The following is a 14696-nucleotide window of genomic DNA, read 5'->3' as shown; positions in this document are numbered from 1 at the left end:
CCGAGCAAATATAACAAAATAACCAAATAACTAGATGATTAAAGTAGTGCATGTTATTAGGTAGTAATTGTAGTTCTTTATGAGAAAGTCGGCCGATCGCGGCAAGTCATATTTTACCCAGTAATAATTTGACTCGACTCGAAGTTTTGGGTGCCGAATTCAGCATACTTAAATATTTATTGTTTGCGCCAGTACTGAAAATACATTTCCGGGTGTTTCTGAAGTTTCGTACATAAGTACAATTTGGACCCACAAAAATCAATTTGGGACCCGCAAATTTCAACTAAATGGGATCTGAATGGGTCCAGCATAAAAAAGTGGACCCGGTTATTTGAGAGCAAACTGTGAACCCTGGTACTAAGTCTGTCCTGCTAACCAAAGCCTCTCATGACCAATAAATCTGTATACTATGTTACTGTGGTATGTCCTATACCGCCAACCATGGTTCCTGTGCCTCCGCTGCTACACACAGACTTCTCATGTTTTAGGTTTGTTGGTGTTTATGGCAGGAAACATGTACACAAATCATTATTGTGCTCAGGCCCGTAGCCAGGATTTTTTCCAAGGGGGGACAATTCTGTTTTGTCACCAGGAATTGACCCTGTTTTGTTGACATTTTTATTGCAAGGGGGGACAATTCTTCCCCAAATTTAGACCTTTTTTGACCAAAAAGCTTTAAAAAAAAATCAAATTTTTGGCTCCCTACGCTCGCAAATTCTTAAATTTTTGGACTTTTAATATACTTTTGGAAATTTGGGGGGCATCGCACTCCCTGCCACTGCACCCCCTAGCTACGGGCCTGATTTTTTGCAGGGTGGAGTCATAAACATTACTCATTACATGTTATCTCACCTCTTCAGGATCAGTACCACCTTCTTTCTTTGCACTCTGAAAAAATAAATACAATATGGATTAATCTTATTAGTCAGTTTTTGATGCATGTTACGTGTGTCCGTTGCGCTACAAGCGCCACCCAATGACATAGTATTTGGTGCAAACAGAGTATTTTTGTGCCTTTATGGCCTACAGCTTTAAAATAAATTAACTCTTGTTCACAGGTCTGAACTAACTGACAAAAGTAGTCACAGATGTTGTTTCCACAGCCAGACGGATGAAACTGAACACAAAATGGGCTATTCCATTTAATATCTACACTTCCCCTAAATTAGGAGTGGGCTATAGATGGCTCATACTTAATTTTGCAGGGTAAACAGTTTAGAAACAAAAAATAACCAAAAAGTCATTTTGGCTTCGATATAGCCCACTGGTACCTAAATGAACATGTTCATTCCAATAAGCGCCCTGGGCGTTTTACAAAGTCATTTTGTACCTGGTTTACCTAATTTTTTCGTAAGGGCTGTTTATTAGAGACAAATTTACCTACGTTATAATAGGGCCCGAGATGTTCTAGTAGCTTTCTGATGCAGTAAATGTATTGCAAGTTTACACAGGACATCAAATCCTCAAGCTATTTCACTGTATCAACGTCTATCAGTCACTTCAACATTAATGGTACCCTTTACCCTGAGTGGGCACTTATTGAGGAGTGGGCACTTATTGAGGTATGGGCGCTTTTTGGAATGAATACGGTAGTTGTATAGTGTCTATAATATACTTACAATACTTGTTGGAACGTTGCTGTTGGAACTCAAAACTCCATCAGGTGTAGATTGGTGATCACACATACTGGTCTGGAGCAAGCCACTGCCAGAACCCTGTTCACCACTAGTAGCTACCCATTTAGGCTTCACATCCAATCTCACAATAACAAAATCATGTCCTATATCATGCCTGCGTGACACACCCCCATCACGAGATGAGTTAGGCCTACCACCTTGTAATGCTCGTTGGGCCTCTTCCCTAGCACTGTATGTTATCTTAGCAACTTGTTTTGGTGTTCCTTCATTAAGTATCGTGAAATTCTGTATTGTTCCATATTGCCCGAAATGGGTGGTTATGTCCTCTTCGTGGAAGGACAGCATGTGCAGCACAACCAGTGTGCGTTGCTTCACTTCCTATTTGTGGGGGAAAATGGAAAAAAGAACAAATGAAACTAAGATTTGAAATTTACGATAACGTACTGGTCACATCAAAAAAAAGATCCTTATTAGACGACAAAAAAAACCCCTGTTCTACGGGCGGGCGGACCTTGCAAGTAGCGGTCGGTCAGGCTTTTTTTTTTTTTAAATGACCCAAAAATCACCAAAATCTGTAAATATTTTCCGATTTGGGAAAATACCAAAAAATTATTTGTTCCTAAAATTTTCTTTTTTCGTCGCCTTACAGGCAAAACAGGATCATCCTTTCCTATATGACTGTACACACATTTTCAGGTGGTTGATTCATATATTTTCAGCTGGTTGTAACTGATAAAGTTGGTGTAATAAGAGCAACAACAACTAACAACAATAATAACATAGCATTAAGTTTCTCCTACAGTGACCACCCTGACTTGCCACTTACAGGTGTGGGTGTTGCTTCTTTGTAATTATAGTTTAGATATTTTAAATTTAGTAGAAGAAGAATTTATATAAAACAAATGTGACTCCTCGTCACAACTGAGCCCGGAAGTCGCCAATCATCATTTTTGAGATATTCAACCAAAATATTCTGCTTTAAATTAGCTTTAAAATGATGTATATCATGTCTATAGTACTTGACATTTAAGTAGTGAAAAATCAATAAAACAGTCAATAAATCCTTTGTTTCCTATTGTTTCTTGTTAAGTTCGATGGAGCATATCTCAATAGTGGCACTGGCGACATCCGGGCTCAGTTGTGGCGAGGAGTCACAAATATTATATTTTTGTTAGTTCAATGCAAAGAATATTTTCATAATTATCTGTGAAATATGAACGTTTCCTCACAGTCCATATTTCACCTTGTGAAAATATTCTGGGAACTTTGCATCAAATGCATTTTTACAGTGTTTCTAGTCTATTGCACATGAAAGGAACTGCGGACCATCATTGCTTTGGCATGTGGCCCCCTTTGAAGGTGCAGAGTTTAGTGTGTGTCCACATTTGGTGGCAAACAAGTATGCATAAAACATGTGGAGTAACATACACACAAACATTATTGTGGTACTCCTTGCCACTACCTGCTGGAATGACAGTGGCAGTGGAGTCATCATCAAAATAAAACTACTTTTGGGAATGGGGAGCAAGTTTTCTTACCTCTTCAGGGTCATTACCACCACTATATGTCTTTGCAAGCTGCAAAAAATACACAAATAAATAAATGAAACACATTTTTGGGGAATTTACTTTTTCAGTCAACATTGATATTTTGCAAGCTGTTTTGGAATGTTTGTGCTTGGCAATCGGCTCATTCTATTTTAATATCGGATGGCAGCTCCATGACGTCATTAGCCTAACCATTGTAGTCATTATGAGTTGGCACATTGACGATTAGACCAGCATGGCAAGGACTGACCCACCCTTGTTGGGTCAGTTGAGTGCATGCTGGCCGGTCGTCAACACCTCTTTATTTGCGAGTATGCATTTTAAACTGTATCAATTGAGTTGTCGTATTTGAAAATAAGAAGTAAATTATATTGCAAAGAAATTAATTTATTGGATTTATTTAGTTATTTTTACTTTTGGTTTCGGTATTCCTCTTTTGGCGTTAATTAATATCATAACAAAAAACTAGACTAGTGGCTAGACATCTGTGGCTACTAGACTTTGACACAAATACTCGGAATGGGTGGGTTTCAAATCCAGTGTCCCCCAGTGGACAGTGACTGGCCTATTGGATATTTATAAATGACCTGCCTCAAAACTTAACATCAAGTGTAAACATTGCATAAGATTACTGGTCCTAAGGATACTGGTAAATCACGAGCAGATTTGGATGCTATCTCTAGCTGGCAAACAAAATGGCAGACAAAATTCAATGCCAAAAATCACTCATACTTGCAACACATCAAATTACAAATATTCCCTAACAACGCAATTTTGGCTAGACATATGAATACCTGAGTGGAAGAAGGGCCCAACTCCATTTTTTTCTGTTCTTCTTTGTGTGTGAAAGATGAGCCTAAATAGTCTTCCATGTACACTTAATCATGGTTTTCATGGAAGAAAGGCCCAACTCCATGGAGATGGGTGCTTCTTCCACAAATATTGGGTTAAAGAGGAACTTTGTTCATCCATGAAATCTGCTTTTCACTACAATAAACTTTCTTGCTAACATATTACATGCTTCTATTTGTGCAATTAATGGATTTATGTAGCTATTTATAACACATCTGCTTACGGAACTGATACTTGCAGTATATTAGTGGAAGAAGGGCCCAACTCCAGTTCGTATTAAGACCTGTACCGTTGCCATGGAAACATCATATACAATTTCGAAGGTATGTAATATTGCATGTTCATGTATTGAAGGTCCCCTATGGCCTGAAGATGAAAACATTCTGTCTATAAAACTTTTCAAAATATTAAGTTTTTTCTTAATATCTCAAAACAGTTTTGATGGAGATGAGAACCCTTACTTAGGAGTTACATTTACATCAAAATTAACCTGGAACTCCCACATCAACAGTATGGTATCAAAGGCAAAGAGAACTCTGGGGTTCATAAAAAAATCTGTACTCATGCTCAAAAGTAAATTTCTCGTAAAACCATGTATGGAGAATTGTTGCCCCATCTGGGTCCCACATACTCAAGAACTCACACAGAAGTTGTAAGCAGTGCAAAATAAAAGTGCAAGATTTGTATGTAGAGATTATGAAAGAATGGGCATTGTTACATCAATGAAAGAAAACCTACAATCAAAGAAAAATATGGTTGGCACTTTGACAATATGTTGGAACTCTTCATGGCTGCTCTTAGAGTTCACTGAAATTAGTATAACTATGTTTGATGAGAAGTATAAACCTTCCCCTTTCCCTCCCCCATTCCAATGTTGGGAGACTAGAGAGCCCATGTCAAAATTGTTTTCATCAACATTGAAATGGGGAAGAGGGGCGGCGATTTACAGTTATTATGCCAGAGTGTCCCAACATTAAATTCCTTGATTGTAGATTGGTAACTGTTGGAGTTTCGTAGGAAAGCTATAAGAGTCATAGTTGGCAGTGGTGAAACAAACCCACCCTTTTTATTTCAAACCCACCCTTTTTATTTTATACCCTTTATACCAAAACTCCGAAACCCACCCTTTTTAAGCGTGGTTACTACTTACTAATCATAGATAAGTGGTTATGGTGGTCCAGGAGGTGCAGATTTACATCCAAAGAGAATAACATATTGAAGTTTTAGATGACCAAACACTACAGAATGGGATTTTAATGTTTTTTGTGTTTCATTTAGTGTCATTCAATCAGAAATTACAGTAAGCTTTGAGATTGCAATTGTTGACTTCTAAACCCACCCTTTTTTTTATCAGTGACCACCCTTTATATTTGGACACACATTTTAACCAGAAATTTTTCAAACCCACCGTTTTAAGCATTTTGTGGACCTCTCAAACCCACCCTTTCTAAAGCGTGGGTTACCAACAGTGAAGAGTCATCATCTTCCATCCCAGGCTTAATAGGTCACCTCATTATTCCAATGGGAAACATCATGCACCCACACCAATGCTCATCAACACATATTTATTTATTTATTCAAATATCAACATCAAAGAACTGTTTGAAGTCCTCTGTCTCTTTCATGCCAGGCACCATGGTAGATTAGAACACACTACCCGTAACATCAATCCCAGACAAGAAATTCAAGGAAGCAGTATCACAGTAATACAAGAAACAAAAGCAACCAGCAACTAAGAACAGCAGTATTGCATCACCTGCTTGTTTGACCCCTTTCAGTGGTGTTAGGCAGTATACAACCAGAAGCAGAACAGAAACATGTGATAGACAACAGGTAGTTCCAATATTTTGAGTAGTGGATGCCAGCACAATCAGAACCACTACAATATTCATAATTGTTCATTCTTCAAGTCACCACAGCACTTGTAACCATCGCCAAGAGTGCAATTTGAATCACACACCTCTATGTCTTGAGGAGTATGATTTGTAGCAGACCTGGAAATTTCAGATAACAAGGCAGGGGGTCTCCCCACAAACTTTTGCTACATATAAAAAGAGCTTTGTTACAAAGAGCACTGCACATAGCCAATGCCACAGTAGTTACTTACCGAACTGGTTGCAACATTGCGATTGGAACTCAATTGTTCACTAGGTGCAGACTGTTGACCATCCCCACTGGTCTCAAATGAGCCCCTACCAGCTCCATGTTCACTGGCTGCTCTAATCTTCTCTATCCTCACAGTCACAAAACCACCACCTCTTATATTGTGCCTTCTTGATACTCCATCGCCGATACCATTTTGGAATGCCCGTTCGGCTTCATCAATTGATGTGAATGTGATCTTGGCAATATCACCGATAATTTGGGTTTGTTGTATTGTTCCGTATTGTTTGAAATAGTTGAACAGGGCCAATCTGTCAAAGTTGTACATGTGTTGCACAATCAGTGTACGTGTCGTCACCTATTTGTGGGACAAATGGAAAAACATACAATTATGAAATTTAGGAAAAAGATTTTAGGGGGCATGCAAAATTAATTTGGTAAAACAACAACAGTAACATAGCCAACATATTTGTTGGTTATTTCCAGTGAAATGGCAGTGTGTGAGAAGGGGGGGGGGGGGTGGTGCTTTGTTTTTCTGTGTGGAGCATAGGATTATTTGTGTTTGTGTGCATGCTGAAAATACCACAAACTTGGTTTGAGAGATCCCGGCTCAGGTTGGGATTTGAAAAATAATCAATATTATAATATCTCCTTTCTGTCTTAGTGGAATTTTCCTGCACTGAGTTACCCCGATAGTACTGCAGAATGGTGAAACCATTGTTAATTATTTGTGAAAAGTGTGAAATTTGGCTCAGATGTAGTATTCAGTATGGTGAACAATTCTAGTGGGAGGGCCAAAAATATTGTCCAATATGGCCGCCATAGAGGTCATATTGAATTGTTCACCAGACTGAATACTACATCTGAGCCCAATTTCACACTTTTCACAAAAATTTAACCATTTTTTTGCTATGATTCACCATTATGCAGCACTATGAGTATGCTTAAACCAGAACCTTTTGGTTCGTAGGCACAAAAGAAGTTAACGTTAGACCAGGTCTAACTTTAGACCCGGTCTAAACAATGAGGTAAAACAAAGAGAACCAACTTCGCCATGTTTGTTTGGAATCATGGAGTGCAAAATAGTAAACAAACGGATTACCTCCTCGGCGCATAGCGAAATAATCCAGAGGTAACTATTTTGCATTCCAAAGTGACAAAAAAGCATGGGTACTCTTTGTTGTACCTCATTGTTTAGACCAGGTTTAAAGTTAGACCTGGTTTAACTTGTTTTGTGCATACAGGCCTTTGGGTTTATTATACCATTTTTTTTATTTAATCATCTTTATTAACCAAAAGAAGAACATATAACCCCAAGATCAACTGAGATCCATACCGATCTCAGGCAAGGGTAAACACAATTACAAACAGCAAATATACACATAAACAATGAGGAAATACATCATGGCGGTGAGAAAACAGTTATATGACTTCTTGGACATTCCACTTTGGCTCATGTCTAGAGTTGAAGATTGAGTAAGATGACATGAGAACAGACTTGGTAATTGGTCTTTCAATACCTTGAATTTTTTTGGGGTGTTAAGTTGTTTTGACAAACGAGTCAGCCTATTTTTGTTGTCGGTGTCGATCAAGCCTCTAGAGCCGACTTCGATGGCAAGTAACGAGCAATCATACCCGGCTTCGGTAATGTCGGAAACAAGGGAAGCGTACCGATCATGTTTGATAGAAATGGCTTTACCTATGTTCGGCTCAAATGGCACCGACAATTCAAACAGAATGACTCGCTTGTCTGTAGGCCAAAACAAAACAATGTCAGGTTTTTGGGATGTGGCAATTATGTTGGGCGGTATTGTACCTCCACCGATAGTATTATTTTAAATGTCGGCATAGACTTGTAGATTGCCACACTTAAACGATTCAGCCTCTTTGAATGTGGATAGAAATATACGAATAACATTATTATGTCTCCATAAGTACTGATCAAGCATATTTTGGCAATTATTGAGTATGTGCAATAAGGTACCTTTACCCTTACAGAGAGGATAAGTGTCAAAAAGTTGTTTGCCCCAGCGTTTTAAATTCGTAAAGGAAGGTTGGGTATCCATGGAGGCGTTAATAGCGAACTTTAACACACCTTTGGGTAAAGAATATATCAAAGATTTCCAGGTTAAATCGGTTTCACATTTTTCCAACAGCTTAGGGATATCCCCCTGGCTCAAGAGGGGCTCAACAACAGATTTCCAATGGTTATCAGTTTCAACCTTCAGATTTTGTTTAACCTGAGGTTTGATTTTACCCCATATGGTAATTTCGGGGTTTCTTATAGCCAGGGAATGGATGTTTTTGCATTCTTTGTGATGGAAATTTTACGAACCCGGGAGGATTCACGTTGGAGCTTAAGGTCCAGAACTAGATTTGTTATTTAATCAGCTTTGCATCTTGATCTACTGTATGAGGCACAATGAGCTTGGCGATATACATCCGAAATGCGTGGGATGTTGAGACCTCGTGACATATTTTGATGCAAAATGTACATCTTGGTGATTTGTAGAAAAATATAAAAACTCCACATTATTATGCCACTGGAAATATTCTACCACAAGTCTTCAATTAATCTCACCTCATCAGCATCAATCTCCTCTTTTTCAGCAACCTGAAAATAAAAAATAATTGGGAATTAATTGTTCATTTAACTCCGACTTAAAAGGGTGTGTCCAGGTTGACACCATCATCCCCCATTTTTCTTCATCAAAACTGAGATTTTGGTATACATATTTTCCTAATTACCCCAGTAAAATGTAACCCCAAAGAAATGCTTCATTTAGACGGTGTGAACAGAAATGTGGTGAATTGTGGTAACCACACCAGAAGTTGTATGTACTATTCTATGGGGATTTGCTATACACATTTGTGTACATCCATATCAAAACGATGCACTTGTCGGCTGCTACATGTGTCTTATTTCACATAATAGCTAGAAACAAATACTAGACTCATCTCTAGTGGCGGTCACTTCAAATCATCCCCAAGTCACATGGCAAGTTAAGGAATGTTCTCTGTATTCCTAAACCATGTGACTTGAGGATGATTTGAAGTGACCTCCACCTTAGATGTGTCTGGTATTTATTCCTAGCTATTATGTGAAATGAGACACGTGTAGCAGCCGACAAGTGCATCATTTTGATATGGACAGACACATTTATGCTTCTCACTGCTCGCAGGAGCAATACAACTCAAAATTTGGAAACTCATTTGGCAGGGGGCTCCCCCAACAAACTTTTGCTACATATTAAAAGAGCTTTGTTATAAAGAGCACTGCACGTAACCAATGCCATAGTAGTTACTTACCGAACTTATTGCAACATTGCGATTTGAACTCAATTCTTCACCAGGTGCAGACTGTTGACCACTAGTCTCAAATGAGCCCCTACCAGTTCCATGTTCACTAGCTGCTCTAATCTTCTCTATTCTCACAGTCACAAAACCACCACCACTTATATTGTGCCTTCTTGATACTCCATCGTAATACCACATACCGCTTTGGAATGCCCGTTCGACCTCGTCAATTGATGTAAATGTGATCTTGGCAATATCACCGATAATTTGGGTTTTTTGTATTGTTCCGTATTGTTTGAAATAGTTATACAGGGCCAATTTGTCGTAGTTGTACATGTGTTGCACAATCAGTGTACGTGTCTTGACCTATTTGTGGGACAGATGGAAAAACATATATGAAATTTAGGAAAAAAAAATTATTTTAACAAAAATTAATTTGGTAAAACAACAGCCAGAACAGCAGAATGATCATAGCCAACAGAGACAAGATAGAAGCATATAATAATATTAAGTATTTTTTTTAATCCAAGCCTATACTGGTATCTCTTAAACCAATTTTGTGGTCTTCTCAGAAAGCACACAAATATAAATAACCCTACACACAAACACCCTTAAACATAATTATTTGCCAGCAAACTGATGCTTAAATCCAAACACAGACATGTTTTTTCTGATTTTCTGCATCTAACCGAGGATGTTGACCTGTTTTACACAAATAATACAAAAAATTTAGGGATTAACTGGGGACAATTATAGAGGATGCACTGTTTGCAGTCAATTGCACATCTCAGCTAAATGGGGATGGTCCCCCATTTGAAGTAACATCCATGGTTGAAATGTGAAGTTTCATAAAAACAGAAGAAAAAAAAGTACAGTGATTTATAGTGTGCTACGCACAGGCACAACGCCTAGACGTTGATCTACAAGCCTCGGCACACTTCACAAATTGTCACTGACCACTAAGGTTCCACATCATTCCATAAACCATCCGCATTCCAAAAATCATCTGCATTTGCCGCCAACACATACCAACTAATATACACATATCGAGTAATTATATTGATGTAAAATGCACATATTTGCGATTTATAGAAATTTTTTAAATTTTTGATTCTGTGTTATTTTCAACTGGAAATATTCCACCACAAGCCTTCCAATTATTCTTACCTCTTCAGGGTCAATCTTCTCTTTTCAGCAACCTGAAAAAAATGATTAGGAATTAATTACTTCATTTAACCCTGAGTTAAAAGGTGTGACCCAGTTGCAGGGATGTGATTCAAAGCTTGTGAAATATCAAGTAAATGGTAATATATCCAGCAAAATAGCATGAAATTGGGCAAAAATACCCTAAAATGGGCTGAAAATCAATAAAATTGAGAATATCTGGAAAATCCAGACAAAGCACAACCTTGCAATTGACACCCTCACCCCCCATTTATCTTAGATTTTGGTATCAGAAGGAAACTTTATTTTCCTCATTACCCCAGTAAATTAACACTCAGGATATGCTTTGTTTTGATGGTGTGAACAAAACCCAGGAACACAAATGTGATGAATTGTGGTAATGGGGTTCGAGTCCCCTGTCCCAGCACCGTGTTGCGCCCTTGGGCAAGGCGCTTTGCCTCGCTTGCCTCATCCCACCCAGGTGCAATGGGAAGCTGTTAGGGGTAGGCACAGTCATGTTGTACTGGCTGATGAACCTTGCTGTTGCACCATTTTGTAGGCTGCAAACATGGTTCAGACATATTCTAATGATGGAGGAATAAATGTAAAGTACTTTGAGGTTGTTTACGGCATAAAGTGCTATATAAATATCTACATTCATCTATTTTATACATGTAATTGCTGAATAAATTTCAAGAACAGGCTTGTTACATTTCGTTGGCAGAGTGCAACACTATCGTAAGTGCAGTAGAATGCAATAGCTGCCATTTGCAACATTTCAATAAATGTACTTACTTTTAACCAATAACACTAGAAAAAATACCCAACTACATGTAAAGGTGATATCTTCGGGTTAGCTTAGTGGCCATCAGGAATGTATACAGAACATCAATACTTCACAATGAGCATGATGTGGGGATTGTGCTGCAAATAGGTCTTTTACAAAAGGCAGCTATTATATTCTACTGCACTTACGATAGTGTTGCACTCTGCCGATGATTTGCAGTTAGGATTTATAACAGAGCCAGGCAGTGTCTAGCAGTGCAAACATACTAAGCCTATTCGAGTGTCTGCTTGTTTATTTCCAAGTCATCTACAAGTTTCTGAAATTGGGTTAATTATTCCAGTTTAAATCCATACAACCCCTATGGAAGACATACCCTTAATCTCCCATACAGGAGGTGTAGATTTCAAATGCAGCTACCTATTTAGGTAATTCCATTTGAATGTCATACCCCCTGTGTGGAAGATTAAGGTGATGTGTTCCATAGGGGGTGTATGGATTTCAACTGGAATAGCCCATTGCTCACCTCTTCTTTGTTTGCACCATCAGCATCTTTACTTTCTCCAAACTAAAAACAAAGGGAAGCAATGAAGACAATACATGTAACAAAAAGAAAAATAGAGATGACTCTATTTTACACATTGATTGTCAGCATGCTTATATAGGCTGTTTAACTTGGCTTGAACTAGCCGAGGTACTCACACCTCCGTCACTACGATTTCCACTGTCCTTCTCCGTACGAAGATCTGAGATGTCTACCTTAAACCTTTCCCGGGTACATATAAAATACCACTTTTTCTCATAAATACCACTTCCAACCATTCCTCACGTGAAGATGAGACTTAAACAAAACATATTTGGTGCATAAATTTTGAGCACATTTGAGGATGTAAAAGACCAGGTTTGTGACTGTTTTCGTCGCCGTGTTTTGAATTCTTCCTATAAATAGATACCGTCAGTGTGACGTCATCACCGCGACATGAGTTCAGGTGCCTCATTTCTACGTACGTACGGCATTCATGGCCCTATGGTGAGGAAGGAACAACTAGGGCCATGATATTCCGGGCTAGGCTTGAACATTTAATTTGAGCCTGGTCCCATCAGACCCAGACCCCAAGGGTGTCTCCGCACAGAGCGACCATTCAAACAAACAAAACAAAAGAACAACAACCAACTTAATCTGTCACAAATGCTGGCTTTCGTAAACAAAAACATAAATTTATACTAAAGGTAATCACGCTTGGAAAATGGGAAGAAATTGACAAGATTGAGAAGTAATTGACAAGATAGCTGCCATATAGATTTTGCACATACCTTGCACATAACAACTGACTGATTGATATGATGTCTTGATTGCAGCACACCAGCATCGATAGCTGCTTTCACTTGATCTGCCCGTGCAAACTTCAAGTGCCCAAATCCACTTTCAATCTGGATATCTCGAATCTGTCCAAACTTTGAAAAGTATGTGGCTACATCTCGCACTGTTAATCCATGGGTCTCCATCACTGATAATTTGCAGTGGTCATATGGCTGAAATCAACAAAAGTTGATGTAAAACTGGAAATGAATATGGGTCGGACCCATGGTTCATATCTAACACAAGTGATAACGGTTATTAACACATTGTGACAAAATGCTAGTTAAAAAAAATAAAATAAGAAGTTGCTAAATATTGTTCATTTGTTCTGGTAGCAAATTGTCTGCGATGATCGACTCAGACCAAAGTTTGAAATTTTGAAAATTTGTGTTGAAATTGGCTTATGTATCACTGACATTGCATAATAAGGTAACACTGCATGCTGACATTACAATAGTGTTCAGATGCAAAATGCTATATAGGCCTACATGATATACACCATTTTCAAACTTCTTGTGTTAAGGCCACCAACATATGCACAATAATGATAGCTTTATCATTGACACCCTATTTTAAAAAATCCATTGTATGTTTCTGAAACCATGATCAAAAACAGCAAATTTTCTTATTACATTCTTTTTATTATTTTGACAAGTTATATTTGCCTATATTTAAAATTCTAAAAAAAAATGTATATGTCACTTTTTGCATCTGAGTTCTTGACCTTGAATCAACCTCATGTAGTGCCCATGGGGTTACGTATACATGTATACTTATCTCTGGATGAAAACCATGTATCACAATGTTGAAAATTTGCAGGCTATGTTCTCTTATAACATGTACATATAAAGAAACTTGTGTATTTTTACCTGTTCATCTTTCTTGTTTGACTTGCTGCAGCATCGCATGGACAATTTTCCCTTTGGATAATGTTGCGACTGCAGTCCAGAGTTGTAAGCTGCCAAAGCGCCATCTACTGACTCAAATGTAACTACACAGTTGTTTTCAGGTCTCTTTACATCAGATACATGTTTCACTTGTCCATGTTTACTGAAGTAATTGAAGATATCTTTGCTCGACAGACTTCTGGTCGCATGTTCGACAAACAAAACATTGCTTGGTGATGCCGGAATCTATAGAGAGAAATGAATGAAAAAAATGACAATAAGAACTAGGACTTCTATCAAACATACCACCTGCCAACAAAGTGAATTATACTCCAGGTCCAAAAAAATCACCCCAACCAACTGGAGGACAATTGTGCATATATGGTTCTTTCTTTACTACTGCTGTCTCTCATTTTCAATTTGTTCACAAGTTCATGAACAAGTGGGTTTTTCGATTGTCTATTTTGTTGGAAACTTCCCTTTTTCAAAGTGCACCAGATTCCAGTAAAATAAAGCAATATTCTTTTTTGGATAAAAACATTATCCTGGTTTACGTAATGAAATTTTTTGGAAAAAGGAGCCAAAACCTGCATATATTTTCATACAATCGGTGTCACAAAATTAAAAGACTTGGCACAGTTGTTAGCATTCAGAATCTTGAATATTGTCAATGATGTCATAGATGTAACTCTTATCTTACCCTGTGTATTAATTTAAATAATTGGTTTTGAACAGCAAATATGTTTGCTAAAAACTAAAAATTCATAGACTGATATTCGACTAAACGACTGAGTTGTTTTATTTTGCAAAACAAGGATAATATTCTTTGTAATCCCAAACAATTTAGTATGGTCTTTTTCTGGAAATTGGAGTAGGTAAGCTGTTGCAGTTTTAATTGCAGCTTCTCTTCAGAGACGATGAAGGGGATTTTTTTTTGACCAAAAGTTTATTCATATATGCTCACACAAATTATGGCTGCAATATATCAACAACAACAAATATATATTATTATTATCACTTATTTACATTAAATTGTACAAGCTTTAACTACAATTTTTAAAAGAG

General features: G+C 37.8%; 2 protein-coding genes across 2 annotated transcripts in view; both read right to left on the bottom strand.

Annotated features, from left to right (window-relative positions):
* Window positions 1-10637, bottom strand: part of LOC140137183 (uncharacterized) — a 30894-nt gene extending 20257 nt beyond the window's left edge. The window contains exons 1-7 of the mRNA XM_072158835.1: window positions 10604-10637; window positions 9449-9802; window positions 8721-8753; window positions 6144-6497; window positions 3176-3214; window positions 1620-2015; window positions 853-888 (exon numbers count right to left, since the gene is read on the bottom strand). Of these exons, the coding sequence (XP_072014936.1) occupies window positions 853-888; window positions 1620-2015; window positions 3176-3214; window positions 6144-6497; window positions 8721-8753; window positions 9449-9772 (1182 nt within the window). The 5' untranslated portion in view covers window positions 9773-9802; window positions 10604-10637. The remainder of the gene's footprint in view (window positions 1-852; window positions 889-1619; window positions 2016-3175; window positions 3215-6143; window positions 6498-8720; window positions 8754-9448; window positions 9803-10603) is intronic.
* The window catches only part of LOC140137182 (uncharacterized), a 61059-nt gene continuing 56483 nt past the window's right edge, over window positions 10121-14696 (bottom strand). The window contains exons 21-24 of the mRNA XM_072158834.1: window positions 13614-13877; window positions 12699-12917; window positions 11911-11952; window positions 10121-10138 (exon numbers count right to left, since the gene is read on the bottom strand). Coding sequence (XP_072014935.1) covers window positions 10121-10138; window positions 11911-11952; window positions 12699-12917; window positions 13614-13877 — 543 coding nt within the window. The remainder of the gene's footprint in view (window positions 10139-11910; window positions 11953-12698; window positions 12918-13613; window positions 13878-14696) is intronic.

This window comes from Amphiura filiformis, chromosome 17 (genome assembly GCF_039555335.1).
Source record: "Amphiura filiformis chromosome 17, Afil_fr2py, whole genome shotgun sequence".
In the NCBI taxonomy this organism is placed as follows: domain Eukaryota; kingdom Metazoa; phylum Echinodermata; class Ophiuroidea; order Amphilepidida; family Amphiuridae; genus Amphiura; species Amphiura filiformis.
Note: the sequence above shows the minus strand (reverse complement) of the source record. Positions and strands in the feature narration are given on the sequence as shown.